General features: G+C 58.2%; 1 protein-coding gene across 2 annotated transcripts; it reads left to right on the top strand.

Moving 5' to 3' along the window:
• The first annotated feature begins 2,464 nt into the window (after positions 1-2,464).
• Positions 2,465-15,724, top strand: CHRNA3 (cholinergic receptor nicotinic alpha 3 subunit). Of its 2 annotated transcripts, XM_036355512.1 has the most exons (7): positions 2,465-2,705; positions 4,391-4,530; positions 4,636-4,680; positions 5,967-6,076; positions 11,613-12,651; positions 14,939-15,094; positions 15,155-15,724. In XM_036355512.1, exons 1-6 carry the CDS (start codon positions 2,645-2,647, stop codon positions 15,065-15,067), a joined length of 1,524 nt encoding a protein of 507 aa, XP_036211405.1. In that variant the 5' UTR covers positions 2,465-2,644; the 3' UTR covers positions 15,068-15,094; positions 15,155-15,724. The 2 variants fall into 2 exon arrangements, with proteins under 2 accessions (XP_036211405.1, XP_036211403.1); XM_036355510.1 differs by having other exon boundaries at positions 14,939-15,724.
• Positions 15,725-17,889: the final 2,165 nt, after the last annotated feature.

Below are 17,889 nucleotides of genomic sequence, written 5' to 3'. Positions count from 1 at the left end.
ATTCGTGCACCAGTGGGGTCCCTCAGCCTGGCCTGTGGGATTGGGCCAAAACCAGCTCTTTGACATCCCCCGAAGGGTCCCAGATTGCAAGAGGGTGCAAGCCAGGCTGAGGGACCCCCCTGGTGCACAATTGGGGCCGGAAGGGACTGTGGGAGGGCTCCAGGGCGAGTTCGGCCCATCTCGCTCAGTCCCGATCAGCCAGACCCCAGCAGCAAGCTCACCTATGGGTCGGAACGTCTGCCCCCTGGTGGTCAGTGCATGTCATAGCAACTGGTTGAGCGGCCTTAGCATATCATTAGCATATTACGCTTTGATTGGTTGACAGACGACCGGACACTTAGCATATTAGGCTTTTATTATATAGGACTAGAGGCCCAGTGCACAAAATTCGTGCACTGGGAGGGAAGTGTCCCCAGCCCAGGCTGCACCCTCTCCAATCCTGGACCCCTTAGGGGATGTCCGACTGCTGGTTTAGGCCCGATCGGTATCGGGCCTAAACCTGCAGTCGGACATCCCTCTCACAATCCGGGACCACTGGCTCCTAACTGCCCACCTGCCTGCCTGCCTGATCTCCCCTAACTGCCCCTCCCGCTGGCCTGGTCACCCCCACGCAGCCTGCTGCTCAGTCCTTTGGTCGCCCCTCAGGGGCACTCCTGTGGGGCTGGTCGCCCTTCACTGACCCCCCTGCAGGCCTGGTTGCCCCATACAGCCTGTCCAGCCGTCCGTTCGGTGGCGATGGTCACTTAGGCTTTTATATATAGAGATAACTCCTTTGTGCTACCGCGGTGGTCCTGCCTCCCTCCACCCCCAGCCCCAGCAGCCACCCATCTTTCCCGATCCCTCGGTCTAGTCTAGCCGGGAACACCGTTCACACGCATCGCACGGCATGGGGCCTCCGCTCGCTCACGTGATGCCTTTGAGACTTGGATCCAAGTCGCTGAGGCCACCGACCGATTGCTCCTCGGTCACGTGGGTGTCGGACACGTTTAGGCTGGGACCCGTTTGGGGCAATTGTGCACAGAGCTGCTCCGTGAACAGCAGTTTTCGTGTCTCCGGATGGAGACTCGGGAGCCGGGTTCGCGGGGAGTGTACGTGTAACTGAGGTGAGACCGTCAGCCTGCTCGCAGGAGGGGCTGTGCCGTCTCGCCCTCCCACCGGCCAGGTAGGAGGGCCCCGGTGCTCTGTGTCCTCGCCGGCACTTGGGACTGGCTGTGCTTTCTGCTTTAGCCAGCACCGTGCCTGTGAAGGCGAACCTTTGCCTGGTTCCAGTTTGCTTTTCTCTAGTCTCGTGGCTACTGACGTGGAACATCTTTTTCCTGTGATTTTTTTTATTTTTTATTTTTTTCCCTTCTGAATATCCTCTTTGGTGGAGTATCTATTTGACTGTTTTGCTCATTTAATAATTATTTTTTAAAATATATTTTTATTGATTTTAGAGAGGAAGAGAGATAGACAGAAACATCCATGATGAGAGAGAATCACTGATCAGCTGCCTCCGGCAGGCCCCACACTGGGGATCGAGCCCGCAACCCAGGCATGTGCCCTTGGCCAGAATCGAAGCCGGGACCCTTCAGTCCGCTAGGCAACGCTCTATGCACTGAGCCACACCAGCCAGGGCTTAATTATTGTTTTAAAATACATTTTTGTTGATTTCAGAGAGGAAGGGAGAAGGAGAGACATTGATCAGCTGCCTCCTGCACGCCCCCTACTGGAAATTGAGCGCGCAACCCGGGCATGTGCATGGGTCCGTGCTCAACCAGTGAGCAACGCCGGTATTTTTCCTTCTTTCGTCTCACTTCCTAAGAGCAGGCATTTCAAACATCCTCAACCGCATAGCAAACCTCCAGGGACCCCTGGCGGAGCCGCAACCATTCCGCTCCCCACGAACCCGAGCTCGGCTGCCTCGGATCCCCCGCCTCCCGCGCGCGAAGGGATCCCCAAAACCAAGTAGCCCATCAGCGGTTCTCAACCTTCCTGATGCCGTGACCCTTTCATACAGTCCCTCATGTTGTGGTGACCCCCAACTATAAAATTATTTTCGTGGCTACTTCTTCGCTGTCATGTTGCTACTGTTATGAATCGTCATGGAAATACCTGAAATGCAGGATAGATTTAAAGGGGTCGCGACCCACAGGTTGAGAACCGCTGAGCGGGATCGCACCTCCAATGCCCAACAGTGGCTTTATCGCGCCAAGACCCCGCGGCCTCCTTCCGAGGCGCGTGAGGGGCCCTGGGGGGCGGGGGAGGACGGGGGGCAGCCACCCGAGGCGGGGACGCGCGCGGCGCGCCGGGGCACAGGATCCCACGTGGCGCGCCCTCCCAGGCCGGCTGCCCAGCTCCCCGCGGGCGGGGCGGGGCGGGGCGGGGCGGGGCGGTCGGGTCCGCGCTCTGATTGGCTGGCGCGGCCGCCTCCCGCACCAGCCCCAGCGCATCCCCCCCCCCCCACCCAGCGCCCGACCCGACTCCCCGGCGCGCGGCGGGCGGGGCGGGCGGGAGGCTGGGAACCACCCGAGCCCCGCGCTCCCCGCCCCCTTTGTCTCCGAGCGGCCGGCGCGCGGGGAGCCCACGGACCTCGGCTGCCTCCTCCCCCCGAATCCGCTCCCGGTCGCTCGCTCGGGGCCTCCGGGCAGCCGGACGCACGGCCATGGGCGCACCCTCGCGCGGGGCGCACCCACTTGTGCTGCTGCTGCTGCTGCTGCTCCCGGGTGAGCGCGGGGGAGGCCGCGGGACGGGCGCCCCGAGAGGCGACGCGGAGTCCGAGTGGGGGAGCGGGGCGAGGAGGGGGTCGGGGACGCGCGGGGTGGGGACGCGCCTTCCCCGTGGGCGCTGCCTCCTCGGCCTCCGCCGGGAGCGCTGGGTCGGCAGTGGCGTCGGCTCCACCGTCTGCATCGCGGCCCCTAAACATGGAGAAACCGAGGCAGAGAGGGGACGACTGGAGGGCTCCGTGGGGAGGGGGCAGGCGGTTCGGGCCGGGGGTAGGGAGGGGGTGCTGGGGGGAAAGCTTGCGCGCCGGCCCCCCCTCCTGCCTTCTCCCCGCTGCGCCCGAGCGCGCGCCCCGCCTCTGCCGGGTCGCGGGGAAACGGCCCCGACCCGTCGCCAGGAGTCTCTGGCCTGCGGGGGGCGGTGGTAGGAGGGGGCGAGGGTTTGGCAGGGTCGCGGGGTGGGGGGTGGGGGTGGATGGGGAAGAGGGGGGACGCGAGGTGGCCGTGCGCTCAGAGCCGCCGCTCCTGCCACCTCCATGCTGAGGCCCCCGCCGCTCAGAGCGCCTGGCACCCCCCCCCCCAGCTCCTGGAGCCCCTCCTTCATGGGGGGGACAGGGGGGACGGGACGGGGGCAGGCACGATCGCATTTCTAGACCCGGAGAAACTGGGACTTCACCAGGGCTTCCCCTCCCCGCTCCCCAAATTCTAAGTGGGAAGCGGCAGGCAGCGGACTCGAGGTGCCTGGGGTGGTCCTGGCCGGTTTGGTTCGGTGGACAGAGCATCAGGCCGTGGACCAAAGGGTCCCGGGTTCAACTCCGGTCAAGGGCGCGCGTACCTCAGTTGCAGGCTTGATCCTCCCCACCCTCCCCCCCCAGTCTGGGTCCATGCCGGAGGCAACCAATCCATCTCTCTCTCTTCTCTCTCTCTCTCTCTCTCTCTCTCTCTCTCTCTCTCTCTCTCTCTCTCCCCTCTCCCTTCCTCTCTCTCTAAAAGTCAATGGGAAAATACCCTGGGATGCGAAGGGGTCCCCGAGGGTTTCAGAGAGTTTAGGGGGGTCTCCGACCAGGGTGTGAAGGCGGCATCCGCAGGAACCCTGGCTCACAGTCTAAGACCCACGGGGCCATGTAGGCGCCCAACTTCTACATAAGAGGGTTGGGGGCCAGACCCTGACAGGGTCCCGCGTGGGACAGAGGGGAGCCCCGGGCCTGGGCTGCAGCGCCCCCACCCCCCGGGAGGCTGGGAGGCGGCACACCTGGCGGGGGGTGGGGGTGGTGGCCCGGGGGCCCCTGGGTTATCTCCGTCCGGAAGCAGCCAGCGGCTGTACCTGTGTGGACCCTGCACCTGCCCCATCACAGCAGGGAGGACGAGGAGCGCACCTGGGTCCCACGGAACGCTGGCCCGAGCTGAGCCCCTCCCTGTAACAACCCTACTGCGCGGACACATTCACAGCCTTTGTTTTCACAGAGAAAGCAGCTGGGGTTCAGAGAGGTGGAGCCACCTGCCTAAGGTCACACAGCCCACAGGGAGTTTGTCAGCACACGCACCAGAGCTCTCCACACCCAGAACCCCGGCTCGGCCAAACGTTCCGGAGCCACCCCCCCCCCACCCCGGGGTGCAAAGGGGGCTGTTTTTTTTGGGGGGGGAGGGTCCCGGCGAGGGGACACGGGTCTGACGGGCGCCTCCCTCAGGGGCCCGCGGCTCGGAGGCCGAGCACCGCCTGTTCGAGCGGCTGTTCCAGGACTACAACGAGATCATCCGGCCCGTGGCCAACGTGTCCGACGCCGTCATCATCCAGTTCGAGGTGTCCATGTCCCAGCTGGTGAAGGTGGTGAGTGCTGGCCGTGGCCGTGGCCGTGGGGCGCGGGGCCGCGGGGGAGGCCTCCCCAGGGCCCGCTGTGGCCCTGCACCCACCCCCGCTCGTCTACCTTTCCAGGATGAAGTCAACCAGATCATGGAGACCAACCTGTGGCTCAAGCAAGTAAGTGGCCGGGCCCTGCGCGTGCTGCCCCCTGGTGGCGACTGCCCTGCTCGCTTCCTTTCTGCAGACCGGCCTGGGGCCCATTGAGTGTTGGGCCTGGGGCCCAAGGTGTACCCCCCGCTCCCCGCCCCAAGCACTGCAGGGCCTGGTCCCGCAAGCCCAGATGGGACAGACCGGGGCCTGCAGGCCTGGCCCCCAACTCTAGGGTGGGCTAAGACCACCTCCTTCCCTTCCTCTTGCCAAAAACTCCTCCTGAAGTCGGAATCAGACGCTGGGGTCCTTGTTGGCTGGGAGGTGGGGGCCCCCAGCTCCGATGGAGGACAAAGACCTCGTCTCCCCTGTGCCCTCCCCAGGGAGGCCCGGCCGAGACCTGGGCCGATAACGCTCTGGCCTGGCCGCGACCTTCCACCCGCCGGCTGGCGAGCCTCTTCCAGGCGCCTGGGACGCCGGGAGGGCCCAGTGCCCACGCGGGGCCCCCACGGCACACGCTCTCCCCTCAGGGGCTCAGGACCAGGTCTCCCAGCCTCTGCACCCGGCACTTCTTGGGCCGCGAGGGGGTCGTGGGTGCTCTCCCCAAACCCTTCAGACACCAGCCCTGCTCAACCTGGGTGCTGTGTGTGTCTGGCACCCTGTTTGGGGACCTGGTGGGGAAGGTCGTCAACTTACGAGCTCAGCCCGGCTGGTGTGGCTCAGTGGTTGAGCCTTGACCTAGGAACCAGGAGGTCAGGGTTCGATTCCCGGTCAGGGCACAGGCGGGGGTTGTGGACTCGATCCCCAGTGTGGGGCGTGCCGGAGGCGGCGGATCCATGACCCTCTCTCATCACGGATGTTTCTATCTCTCTCTCCCTCTCCCTTCCTGTCTGAAAGCAATAATTTTTTAAAAATATATTTTATTGATTTTTTACAGAGGGGAAGGGAGAGGGATAGAGAGTTAGAAACATCGATGAGAGAGAAACATCGATCGGCTGCCTCCTGCACGCCCCCCACTGGGGATGTGCCTGCAACCAAGGTCCATGCCCTTGACCGGAATCGAACCCGGGACCCTTCAGTCCACAGGCCGACGCTCTATCCACTGAGCCACACTGGTCAGGGCTAAAAATATATTTTTTAAAAACAGCACACGGACCAGACCTGGTGAGAGTCAGCGCTGGAGGTCCTCACACGATTGGCAGGGGGCGGCCCGCGCCCGCAGCCCAGGGCTCTCCCCGGTGTCACGGGGCTGGGTGGGGAGTCGCCAGGGAGGGGGGCACCAGAGAAATAAACCACACGGTCCCCCCCCCCCCCAGATCTGGAACGACTACAAGCTGAAGTGGGACCCCGCGGACTACGACGGGGCGGAGTTCCTGCGCGTCCCCGCCCAGAAGATCTGGAAGCCGGACATCGTGCTCTACAACAAGTAAGGGGGCGCCCGCCTTCCCGGCCCTTCCCTTCCCTCTCCGATGGGCACCATCCCCTGGCTCCCCCACAGGCGTTCGCTGAGCACCCACTGCGCCTGCCTCGGGAGATGGCTGTGCCTCCGGGCAGACAGGCCTGGGCTGTAATATCCAATCCTGCAACTGCAGGTCAGAGCGAGGGCAGGGAGGGGACAGAGAGAGGAGGGCAGGGAGGGGGCAGAGCGAGGAGAGCAAAGGCGGGGAGGGGGCAGAGCGAGGGCTGGGAGGGGGCAGAGCGAGGGCCGGGAGGGGGACTCCATGGGGGGTGGCACCTGCCACCACCGCCCTCCCCGGGACAGACCGTTCCTGCAGGTCAGGAAGGAGGAGATCTGCTCGCCTGATGACCAGTCCTGCCCCCTGACCCTCCCTCCCCACGCACCTCCCCACCCGCTTCAGGGAGCCTCTGAGGTCCCTCCCCTGCCGTTCTTTGTTCGTTTGTTTTAAATATATTTTTATTGATGTCAGAGAGGAAGGGAGAGGGGGAGAGAGAGAGAGAAACATCCATGATGAGAGAGAATCATGGATCAGCTGCCTCCCGCATGCCCCCCACTGGGGATCGAGCCCACAACCCAGGCCTGTGCCCTTGACCAGAATCGAACCCGGGACCCTTCAGTCCGCAGGCCGGCGCTCTATCCACTGAGCCACACAGGCTAGGGCCCGCCTCTGCCGTTCTGAACCTGCCAGTGGTGGCGCCTGTCTTTCCTAAAAAGCGGACAGTCCCCACACGTAGGCCCCACGAGGCAGACATAGGTGCTCACTGATCACTGACAGTATGTGCTGGTCCGTTCCTGGGTGTGGGAAACATCACTTTTCCACCTGTACCTTATCTCTAGTCGTACTGTTCAGCGTTTTTCCTATAGATATGGTCCAATCTGATCTTAATGAGTAAAAAAAAAAAGCATTTTGTGTTTACGTCGTATTCGTACACACGGATATATTTCACTGTTCCTATCAGGGCTGGGGAAGCTATGTTTTTGGCTGCATCCCACTTTCTGGTCAATGGCTAAAAGGAGGGGGATCTTTACCCACTTCAAGAACTGGTCCGTGTTTTATTTCCTGTTTTCTCAAGAAAAAAACAAACACACCATTCAAAATTGCATGATTCTGCCCGGTTGGTGTGGGTGGCTCAGTGGTTGAGCGTTGACCTATGAACCAGGAGGTCTGGGTTCGATTCCCGCTCAGGGCACAGGCCTGGGTTGCGGGCTCGATCCCCAGTGGGGGGCATGCAGGAGGCAGCCGATCCCTGATTCTCTCTCATCATGGATGTTTCTCTCTCTCTCTCCCTCTCCCTCCCCTTCCTCTCTGAAATCAATTTTTAAAAAATTAAAAAACAAATAAAGAACACAGGCAGAATTTTTAATCTCACGATTTAAATGTCACAGCGGTTTTCTTCCCGGAAATCTCGGGCGAATGGGGACCTTCAGGATGTGTGCTCACAGCGGCACCGAGAGAGTGGTGGGCGCTTCAGACTGGGTTTGGGAGAAGCAAAGAGCAGAAGCCATTTCCTTAGACTCTGAGGCCGGAAGTAACATTTAGAGAAAAGCATCCAGCTCGTCTCTTCCCGTCAGAACTCGGGCTTCTCGGGGCTGGGCCTCCCTGGAGGGTTTCTCTGTGTTTACCTTCTTTTTTAAAAAAAATATTTTTTTAATTGATTTTTTACAGAGAGGAAAGGAGAGGGATAGAGAGTTAGAAACATCGATGAGAGAGAAACACTGATCAGCCGCCTCCTGCACGCCCCCCACTGGGGATGTGCCCGCAACCCAGGTACATGCCCTTGACCGGAATCGAACCCGGGACCCTTCAGTCCGCAGGCCGGCGCTCTATCCACTGAGCCACACCGGTCAGGGCAGCATTTACCTTCTTATGCCAACGTTTCTCGATCACCTTTGTTTTCTGAAATCCACTCTCTGACGCAATCCTCAGGGGGTGCCCAGAACGCGCCCTGAGTTCTCACCCGTTCGTCACTCGGGGCGGCCTTTTTAGATAACGCTTTGTGGCCATTCACCTGACACGACACCCTTGGTTCCTCTTCTTCCCTCCGGTGGACGCCTTTCAGACGCTGACTCAGGTCCTGGTGCAAAGTGCGGACGTCAAAGCCTGAGGCCCGTCCGATTCTCTTGTTCTTGTAACACCGGGCGACTCTGGGGCGAGAAAGTGGCCACTGTTCGTCGGTGTCCCAGGACCAAGAGGCAGCCAGGGCTGCCCTAGACGCGCTGGGATGTGTCGTCAGCTTACGTGTCAGGGGGCTGTTCTTTTCGCTTGGGTCACCAAGAGATATTTTTCCTTTGTCTTTTTTTTTTTTTTTTTTTAAGATATATCTTGCCCTGACTGGTGTGGCTCAGTGGATAGAGCGTCAGCCTGCGGACTGAAGGGTCCCAGGTTCGATTCCGGTCAAGGGCATGTACCTTGGTTGCGGGCACATCCCCAGTGGGGAGTTTGCAGGAGGCAGCTGATCGATGTTTCTAACTCTCTATTCCTCTCCCTTCCTCTCTGTAAAAAACCAATAAAATATATTTAAAAAAAAAAGATATATCTTATACTAGAGGCCCAGTGCATGAAATTCATGCACAGGTAGGGTCCCTAGGCCTGGCCAGTGATCAGGGCCGATTAGGGCCTTTTGGCTGCCAGCAGGGGCCTTCCTTTGTTCCGCACCACCTCCTGGTGGTCAGTGCACATCATAGCAAGCGATCGAACTCCCAGTCTCCTGGTCAAACTCCCAAGGGACACTTTGCATATTAGCCTTTTATATATATAGATATAATTTTTAAAAATATACCTTTTAAAAATATATATCTTTTTTAAAAATATCTATTTCAGAGAGGAAGGGAGAGAGAAACATCCATGATGAGAATCGTGGATCGGCTGCCTCCTGCACGCCCCCCGCTGGGGATCGAGCCTGCAACCCGGGCCTGTGCCCTTGACTGGGAATTGAACCCTGACCTCCTGGTTCATAAGTTGATGCTGGACCACTGAGCCACACCCCGCCAGGCCCCACCGCCTCTGTTCCCTCCCACAAACTGCCCTCTTTGTTTCATGTGCTGAAGATTCATTGCAGAGTAGGGTCCACTTTTTGAGGGGCAGAAACTTCTCGGTGATTTCCACCTGGGGCCCCCAGGACAGGAGAACCCCCTTTTCTCTGCCCCCTGCGACCTCCACCCGCAGCTAACCCCACATGTTCCAATGCAGGTCCTGATGGCGGTGGGGGTTCAGCCCCACACACTCATCATAGTCTGAGGTTCAGGGGGTTCCGTGTCACCTTCGTGGACGATGCGGGCGGGAGGTTTTGCCTGTTGCTATCCCAGTTGCCCTGCATTGCTGAGGGAATCTGGAGGGAGTGAAACACGAATGCTGCCCTGGCTGGTGTTTCCCAGTAGTTAGAGCACCGGACCTCGGACTAGAGGGTCCTGGGTTCGATTCCTGGTCAAGGGGACGTACCTTGGTTGCAGGTTCAATCCCTGGCCCCAGTTGGGGCTCCAGCAGGAGGCAACAATCGATGTATTTCTCTCGTGTCCATGTTTCTTTCTCTCTCTCTCTCCTCCCTCCCTTCCACTCTGTTTAAACAAAATCAATGGATCCCTGGCTGGTGTGGCTCAGTGGATAGAGCGTCAGCCTGCGGACTCAAAGGTCCCAGGTTCGATTCCAGTCAAGGGCACAGGCCCAGGTTGAGGACTCCATCCCCAGTGGGGGGCGTGCAGGAGGCAGCCGATCAATAATTCCCTCTCATCATGGATGTTTCTCTCTCGCTCTCCCTCTCCCTTCATCTCTGAAATCAATAAAAAAATATATTTTTTAAAAATCAATGGAGCCCGGCCAGCATGGCTCAGGGGTTGAAGGTCGACCTATGAACCAGGAGGTCACGGTTTGATTCCAGCTCAGGACACAGGCCTGGGTTGCGGGCTCCATCCCCAGTGTGGGGCCTGCAGGAGGCAGCTGGTCCATGATTCTCTCTCCTCATGGATGTTTCTCTCTCTCTCTCTCTCTCTCCCTTCCTCTCTGACATCAATAATAAATATACTTTTAAAAAATCAATAGGAAACATCCTCCGCTGAGGATTACAAGAACACGAATGCCGCCACGCTCTCCCCGTTGGCGCCCTCAGCTCCTACAGCTGCTCACTTGCAGCCTGTCTGCCCTTCCTTCCTCTAATCGACCCCCCTGCTCAGAGCCCAGTGGCTCAGAGGCACCCCCACCCCCGTCCCCGCCCGCTGTCCTCGCCGTCAGCCAGCTCCTGGTCGCCCTGTGACCGGAGATCGGAGATCGTCCTTTATTTCCTGGTCATTCGCTCAGTCAGCGGATGCTTACCCAGTGCCCCTCTGTGGCTGGCGCTGAGCCCGATCCCAGGCCCAGGCCGGGTCCTCTCTGCCCCCTGGTGGCAGAGACGGGCTGCTGACCCTGCCGGTCGGCACACAGGCCTCCGGTGACCGGGATCCCTGGAAAACAGCGGGGACGTGCATCAGCCACCGAGACCGGCTTCTCGCCAACACCTGGCCTCGGAGCCCACGGGGTTAGGCGCCTCCTCACCTGGGGACCCGAGTCCTGGGTGGTCACGGCTCTGCCACCAGCTCTGCAGCTCGATCCTGTTCCCTGGGCTTCCATTTCCTCTTCAGTAAAACGAGGGGGTCAGCCCGGCCGGCGTGGCTCCGTGGTTGAGCGTTGGTTGACCCATGAACCGGGAGGTCACGGTTCGATTCCCGGTCAGGGCAGAGGCCCGGGTTGCAGGCTCCATCCCCAGTGTAGGGCCTGCAGGAGGCAGTCAGTAAATGATTCTCATCATTGGTGTTTCTCTCTCTCTGTCTGTCTCTCTCTCTCTCCCTTCCTCTCTGAAATCAGTAAAAACATATATTTTTTAACAGTAGCCATAGACAGCCCTAGCCGGTTTGGCTCAGTGGACAGAGCGTCGGCCCCCGGACTAAAGGGTCCGGGTTCGATTCCAGTCCAGGGCACGTACCTTGGTTGCAGGCTCCATCCCCGGCCGTGGTCGGGGGCGTGTGGGGGAGGCAACCCATCGATGTGTCTCTCTCTGTGTCTCTCCCCCTCCCTTCCACTCTCTCTAAAAATCAATGGGAGAATATCCTCGGGTGAGGATTAACAAACAAACAAACAAGTAGCCATAGGCCGTAGGCGCGTGGGGATGGCTGTGTGCTCCGGTAAGAATTTACTTACAGGCCGGCTGGTGTGGCTCAGGGGTTGAGCGTCCACTTAGGAACCTGCCTCCGGGCCGACAACGTTCATCCTGTTTCTCTCCTTCAAGAGAAGGGGCACTTGGGGTGTCTCGATGCAACAGGCGTTGTGTGTGGTGGGATGAGCCAGCGACCTCCTCGAGGCGCGGTGAGGGTGTCAGACGGTGTGTGAGGCCGGGGCGGGGGGCCAGGGGGGGTGTCCTGGGCTCCAGGGTCCCCCTCGGTGTGTGGGTGGACATCCCGGCGCTCTGAGCTCGACCGTCCCGTGAGCTGGCCGGCCCGCGTGTGCCGTGACCGGGCCCCGCCTCTCTCCCCGCAGCGCCATGGGGGACTTCCAGGTGGACGACAAGACCAAAGCCCTGGTCAAGCACACGGGCGAGGTGACCTGGATCCCCCCGGCCATCTTCAAGAGCTCCTGCAAGATCGACGTCACCTACTTCCCCTTCGACTACCAGAACTGCACCATGAAGTTCGGCTCCTGGTCCTACGACAAGGCCAAGATCGAGCTGGTCCTGGTCGGCTCCTCCATGAACCTCAAGGACTACTGGGAGAGCGGCGAGTGGGCCATCATCCACGCCCCCGGCTACAAGCACGACATCAAGTACAACTGCTGCGAGGAGATCTACCAGGACGTCACCTACTCGCTGTACATCCGGCGCCTGCCCCTCTTCTACACCATCAACCTCATCATCCCCTGCCTGCTCATCTCCTTCCTCACGGTGCTCGTCTTCTACCTGCCCTCCGACTGCGGCGAGAAGGTGACGCTGTGCATCTCCGTGCTGCTCTCCCTCACCGTCTTCCTGCTGGTCATCACCGAGACCATCCCGTCCACCTCGCTGGTCATCCCGCTCATCGGCGAGTACCTGCTGTTCACCATGATCTTCGTCACCCTGTCCATCGTCATCACGGTCTTCGTGCTCAACGTGCACTACCGGACGCCCGCCACGCACACCATGCCCGCCTGGGTGAAGGCCGTGTTCCTGCAGGCGCTGCCCCGGGTCATGTTCATGGCCAGGCCGGCGGGCGGCGAGGGCGGCGGCGGCGGCGGCGGTGCCCCAGGGCCGAGGCCCGCCGCCAGCGCCAGCGCCGAGTTCGCCAACCTCAACTGCTTCCGCCGTCGCCCGGGGTCCAAGGACGGCAAGGAGGGCGGCCCCTGCCAGGAGGGGCTGTGCGGTGCCAGCCGCCACCGCCGCTCGGTGAAGATCTCCAACTTCACCGCCAACCTCACGCGGAGCTCCAGCACCGACTCCGTGGACGCCGTGCTCTCGCTGTCGGCCCTGTCGCCGGAAATCAAGGAGGCCATCCAGAGCGTCAGGTACATCGCGGAGAATATGAAGGCGCAGAATGAGGCCAAAGAGGTAAGGGCGTGTTAGGGCATCTGTCATTACGGCGGTCGGTCATCCGCTCAGCAGACGTGTATGGGCTCCTGTGGGGCAAGGCGTAGGGCTGGGTTAAGAAATTAGACTCTGGCCCGGCCGGTGTGGCTCAGTGGTTGAGCATCAACTTAGGAACCAGGAGGTCCCGGTTCGATTCCCGGTCAGGGCCCGGGCCCGGGTTTCGGGCTCCATCCCCAATGTGGGGCGTGCAGGAGGCCGCCGATCCAGGATTCTCTCTCATCATGGATGTTTCTCTCTCTCACTCCCTTTCCCTTCTTCTCCGAAATCAATAAAAATATATATTTAAAAAAAAAAAGAAAAGAAATTGGGCCCTAGCTGGTTTGGCTCAGTGGATAGAGCATCGGCCTGCGGACTGAAAGGTCCCAGGTTCGATTCCAGTCAAGGTCATGTACCTTGGTTTCGGGCACATCCCCAGTAGGAGGTGTGCTGGAGGCAGCTGATGGATGTTTCTCATCAATGTTTCTGACTCTCTGTCCCTCTCCCTTCCTCTCTGTGAAAAATCAATAAAATATATTAGAAAAAGAAAAGAAAAGAAATTAGACTTTGGCCTGGCTGGTGTGGCTCAGTGGTCGAGCCTCAACCTCAAAACCAGGAGGTCACGGTTCAATTCCCGGTCAGGGCACATGCCTGGGGTTTCAGGCCTGAATCCCAGTAGGGGGCGTGCAGGAGGCAGCTAACCAATGATTCTCTCTCATCATCGATGTTTCTCTCTCTCTCTCCCTCTCCCTTCTTCTCTGAAATCAATAGAAACATATATTTTTTTTAAATGAAAGAAAGTCACGTAACTTACCCAGACTCTCCGGACTAGAAAGGAGCGGAACTGGGACTGTACCCAAAGCTGCCTCCAGGCCTCTGCCTCCCGCCCCCGTCTCCCAGGCCTGAGGGGTCTCAGCCAGCAGAACAGGAGGGAGCCCCTGTACAGGGTCCATTTGGTACTGGAAGCACATACAAACCCCGCTCTTCGGACCGCAAATAAAGCACCTGGTGGCAAATGCAGCCTAATCCCGGCCTTGCCCAGGACTCCTCAGTGTCACCAGCAGGACACGTTCATGGCCGCTCATGAATCCCGTCTCCCAGCCCCATTTCGGCCCCTTAACGAGATTACCGCGTCCATGCTGCCTCATTGTTATGCGATTATTTCTTCCAAATCAGTTGATTCATGGATTCTCTCTTCTTCCAATTCAATTACGGTTTCCTTGCGTTCTGCGCCGTCTGGGCGCTTAATGGACGGACGTACCACCCCCCTTTCTCGTTCCAGCCTCCGTGGAAGCCATAGCGTAGACAAGGAGCCTTGCTCTGTCTTCCATCTTTTCACTTGATTATCAGGCAGTTGTTTCGGAACGCCAGCCTGTTCTGTTGACCGTACAGAATGTCATGATACCCTGGACTTAGGACTGAAGATGGTATCTGATTATTTGGGTATTGCTGGGGGGCGGGGGGTGGGGGGGAGTGGTGGGCGAGGGAGAGAGAGAGTGATGAGGGACTTGCCCTGATATGGATGTTAAGAGGAAATTACATCTAAAACTGGGCAAGAACTGTGAGCCAAAGGTGATGTTGGATTGTATCTGCGATTCTAACAGGGGCCCGGAATCCTCCACGGAGGCGGAAGTCAGTTAACTGTCTTTACAAACTGTAAGCTGGGATCCAACTTAGAAGAAATCGGTCACGGCCTGGCCCGTGTGCTCAGTGGTTAGCATCAACCTATGAACCAGGAGGTCACGGTTCGATTGCCCGTCAGGGCACAGGCCCGGGTTGCGGGCTCGACCCCCCAGTGCGGGGCGTGCAGGAGGCAGCCGGTCCATGATTCTCTCTCATCATGGATGTTTCTCCCTCTCCGTCTTCCTTTCTCTCTGAAATCAATAAAAAATATTTTTTTAAAAAAGAAGGAAGACAAAATAGGTGATGTACACATGGAGAAAGTTCTCACTTAAAGGAGATTTAACATGACAGATGCTTTGTACGGCTTCTCTGGTGCCTAAAGGGACACCTGAGAACGGTACGCCTCCTCGGACTGCCGACCAACGATTCTCTCTCCTTGTTGATGTTCCTCTCTCTCTCCCGCTCTCCCTTGCTCTGGGGGGGGAGAGGGGGAGGGTCCTGCGTTTCGGTGGGAACAGCGGCTTCTGCTGCTGCAATGTATCTATCACGTGCTCAGGATTGAAAATGTATTCACGCCGCCTTCTCCTGCGGGCTGTTTTTCCCCTCTTTCGATTATTGATTATTGATTATTGGTGTTGTTTTTTTCCAGATTCAAGACGACTGGAAGTATGTGGCCATGGTGATCGACCGCATTTTCCTGTGGGTTTTCATCCTGGTGTGCATCCTGGGGACAGCCGGGCTGTTCCTGCAGCCGCTGATGGCCAGGGATGACCCCTGATGGCCAGGGACGACCCCTGATGGCCCGGGATGACCCCTGATGGCCCGGGATGACCCCTGATGGCCCGGGACGACCCCTGATGGCCAGGGACGACCCCTGGGCGCCGACCTGTGCACCTGCATGAGGGGTACTGGGTGTTGGGGGGGGGAGGCGGGGAGCTGGGGAGAAGCCCTTTTTTTTATTGTGATAAAACACACTTAGCATACAATTTACCATCGTAACCTTTTCACATGCACAGCTCAGTGGTATCCAATGGTCACACTGCTATGCAATGGTCATCACCATCGATCCCCATAACCCTTTCCATCCTGTGAAACTGAAACCACATATATGTCCCATTACACAGTGACTGCCTTCCCCCTCCCCCGGCCCCTGCCAACCACCATTCTACTTCCTTTCTTTCTTTTTGACCCAAAATGTTAAGATTTAATTTACAAAGCCTTCCTTGCTGCACAGAAAGGAACAATGCTATTCCAGTCTTGGTGCAGCTGGTAGCCACAGCCGGCGGACTCACCCGTCACAGCGATCCACGCGACAGCAGGAGTCTTACAGGGAAACCTAACAACGCTGACGATTTTGTCGGGGTGCACTCCCGAGCTCGGGAGTGAGTTTCCAAAAGGGACTAAATGGGCAGAGGTGGGATGTCACAGGAGCTATTCTCTGGCTCTTGGGTGGGTGGGTGGGTGCGTGTCCTGGGGTTTGTATGACAGCTACCTTAAAAAAAAAAGAAAGAAAGAAAGAAAGAAACAGCTACGAAATCCATACGAGCAGTCCAGCCAATCCTGAAGTTTTTTTCTTTTCTTTCTTTTAAATATATTTTTATTGAATTCAGAGAGGAAGAGAGAGGGATAGAGAGAGAGAAACATCAGTGATGACTAGGTTACCTCCCAGAGTCCTTGCAACTCCCAGATTCTAACTGGAATGAAAGAGATAAAACTGAAACAGTACGTGGATGTAAAATGTGGGATGTGCTCACACAGAATCAGACCGCCGCCTTCTGTTTCAGAAGATGATTTTCTCACAGAACAATTCAGGAGTACCCACCGACATGTTTTTTAAAATGGGATTCGCTTAATCATCATGGACGCATCTAAGGTCAAGGGTAAAGAGATGAGGCCCAGGGGTTGAGCGTCGACCTATGAACCAGGAGGTCAGGGTTCGATTCCCCGTCAGGGCACATGCCCGGGTTGCAGGCTCGATCCCCAGTGTGGGGCGTGCGGGAGGCAGCCGGTCCATGATTCTCTCTCATCATGGATGTTTCTATCTCTCCCTCTCCTGTCCTCTCTCTGAAATCAATAAAAACATAATTAAAAAAAGATAAAGAGATGTTACTACAATTTATATAGAAGATGGTTCTACTGGTGGTGGAACACGTGGCCAAGGGGACTGAAATGAATAGGAGTTGTCTTGTATGATTTCACAGCGGAAGGTAAAATCCTATAAAATAAAGAGCTAATATGCTAGTGGTCGTGACGCCCTCTGCCCAAAAGGGACTAAATGGGCAGAGGTGGGATGTCACAGGAGGCTGCGTGCGTGGTGGGACGGAGCCGCCTCGTTGCTACGGAGATGGGGCGGAAGTGGGGAGGCGCCCGGAGGAGGCGGGACCAGCCCAGGGTGACTCGGGGGGGGGGGGGGACCGAGGGCGGGGCTTGAAGCGGCCAGAGACGGCCGAAGGGGGCGGGGACGGGGCCAGGCGCGCTGGAGCTCTGGGTGGAGAGGGTAGGGTGTCAAGGTGGGGCGGCGGGTGGGCAGGTGGGCGGGACGAGTGCGGGTGGGCAGGGCTGCACTATTTCACACGCCGGGTCACTAGTCCTATATAATTAAAGCCTAATATGCTAAGTGTCTGGTTGTCTGTTCAACCAATCAAAGTATAATATGCTAATGAGATGCTAAGGCCACTCAACCACTCACTATGACGTGCACTGACCACCAGGGGGCAGACAGTCGACCGGTCGTCAAGTCGCTATGACATGCACTGAACACCAGGGGGCAGACTCTCCAACTGGTAGGTTAGCTTGTTGCCAGGGTCTGGCCAATCGGGACTGAGCGAGACGGGCCGGACATGCCCTGGAGCCCTCTCTTGGTCCCTCCCTGGCTGGCCAACCTCCTGTGTCTCTCCCCGGCCCCGATCGTGCACCGGTGAGGTCCCTCAGCCTGGCCTGCACCCTCTCACAATCCAGGCTGAGGGACGCCCCCCTCCCTGAGTGCGCGAATTTCATGCACCGAGCCTCTAGTAACATAACAATTGTTCAGTTTAAGCATCTAAAGAATAAAGAAGGCCTTAAAGGAGGGCCCAACTCCCATTTTTCATTTTTTTAAAACTGTTGGGTATAGAAACTCTGCATCGTATTCCATCGTCATCGTCCCCAGTAGCCAGCTCACTGAGTGTAGTCCTGTGATACGGCGCTGACGGCTAGCTGCTGGCGCAGTAGACACGGCGCAGAGAGAGTTAAAAGCGTGTGCCGTCACCAAGCGCAGACCCAGTTCTGAAGTCCGTCTTTCGAATACCACAGGAATTTTCCGGCGCATCACAATAGGGACCTCACTGTGGATTACAGACTACAGTGGGGCCTTGACTGACGAGTTTCATTCGTTCCGTGACGGAGCTCGTAACTCAAATCACTCGCATGTCAAATCAAAATGTGAACGAGTGAGACACGTGATGCTGGGCTGATGTGGCGTTCACTGTGACGTTCGCTGCGCCAACTAGCGGTGGGGTATCTGAAGCTGGCTCGTAACCCGAATTTTAGCTCACAACTCAAAGCAAATAACCGGCCGAGACGGCTCGTATCTCGAAAAACTCGTTAGTCAGGACACTCGTG

Source organism: Myotis myotis, unplaced genomic scaffold (genome assembly GCF_014108235.1).
Source record: "Myotis myotis isolate mMyoMyo1 unplaced genomic scaffold, mMyoMyo1.p scaffold_m19_p_22, whole genome shotgun sequence".
Taxonomy (NCBI): Eukaryota; Metazoa; Chordata; class Mammalia; order Chiroptera; family Vespertilionidae; genus Myotis; species Myotis myotis.
The sequence above is the reverse complement of the archived record's forward strand: the minus strand, read 5'-3'. Positions and strand labels throughout refer to the sequence as shown.

Coding starts and splice junctions, on each gene's coding strand:
- CHRNA3 (XM_036355512.1), top strand. CDS start 2,645: ATGGGCGCACCCTCGCGCGGGGCGCACCCACTTGTGCTGCTGCTGCTG. Junction 4,531..4,635: donor TGTCCCAGCTGGTGAAGGTG/GTGAGTGCTGGC, acceptor CTACCTTTCCAG/GATGAAGTCAACCAGATCAT. Junction 12,652..14,938: donor CGCAGAATGAGGCCAAAGAG/GTAAGGGCGTGT, acceptor GTTTTTTTCCAG/ATTCAAGACGACTGGAAGTA.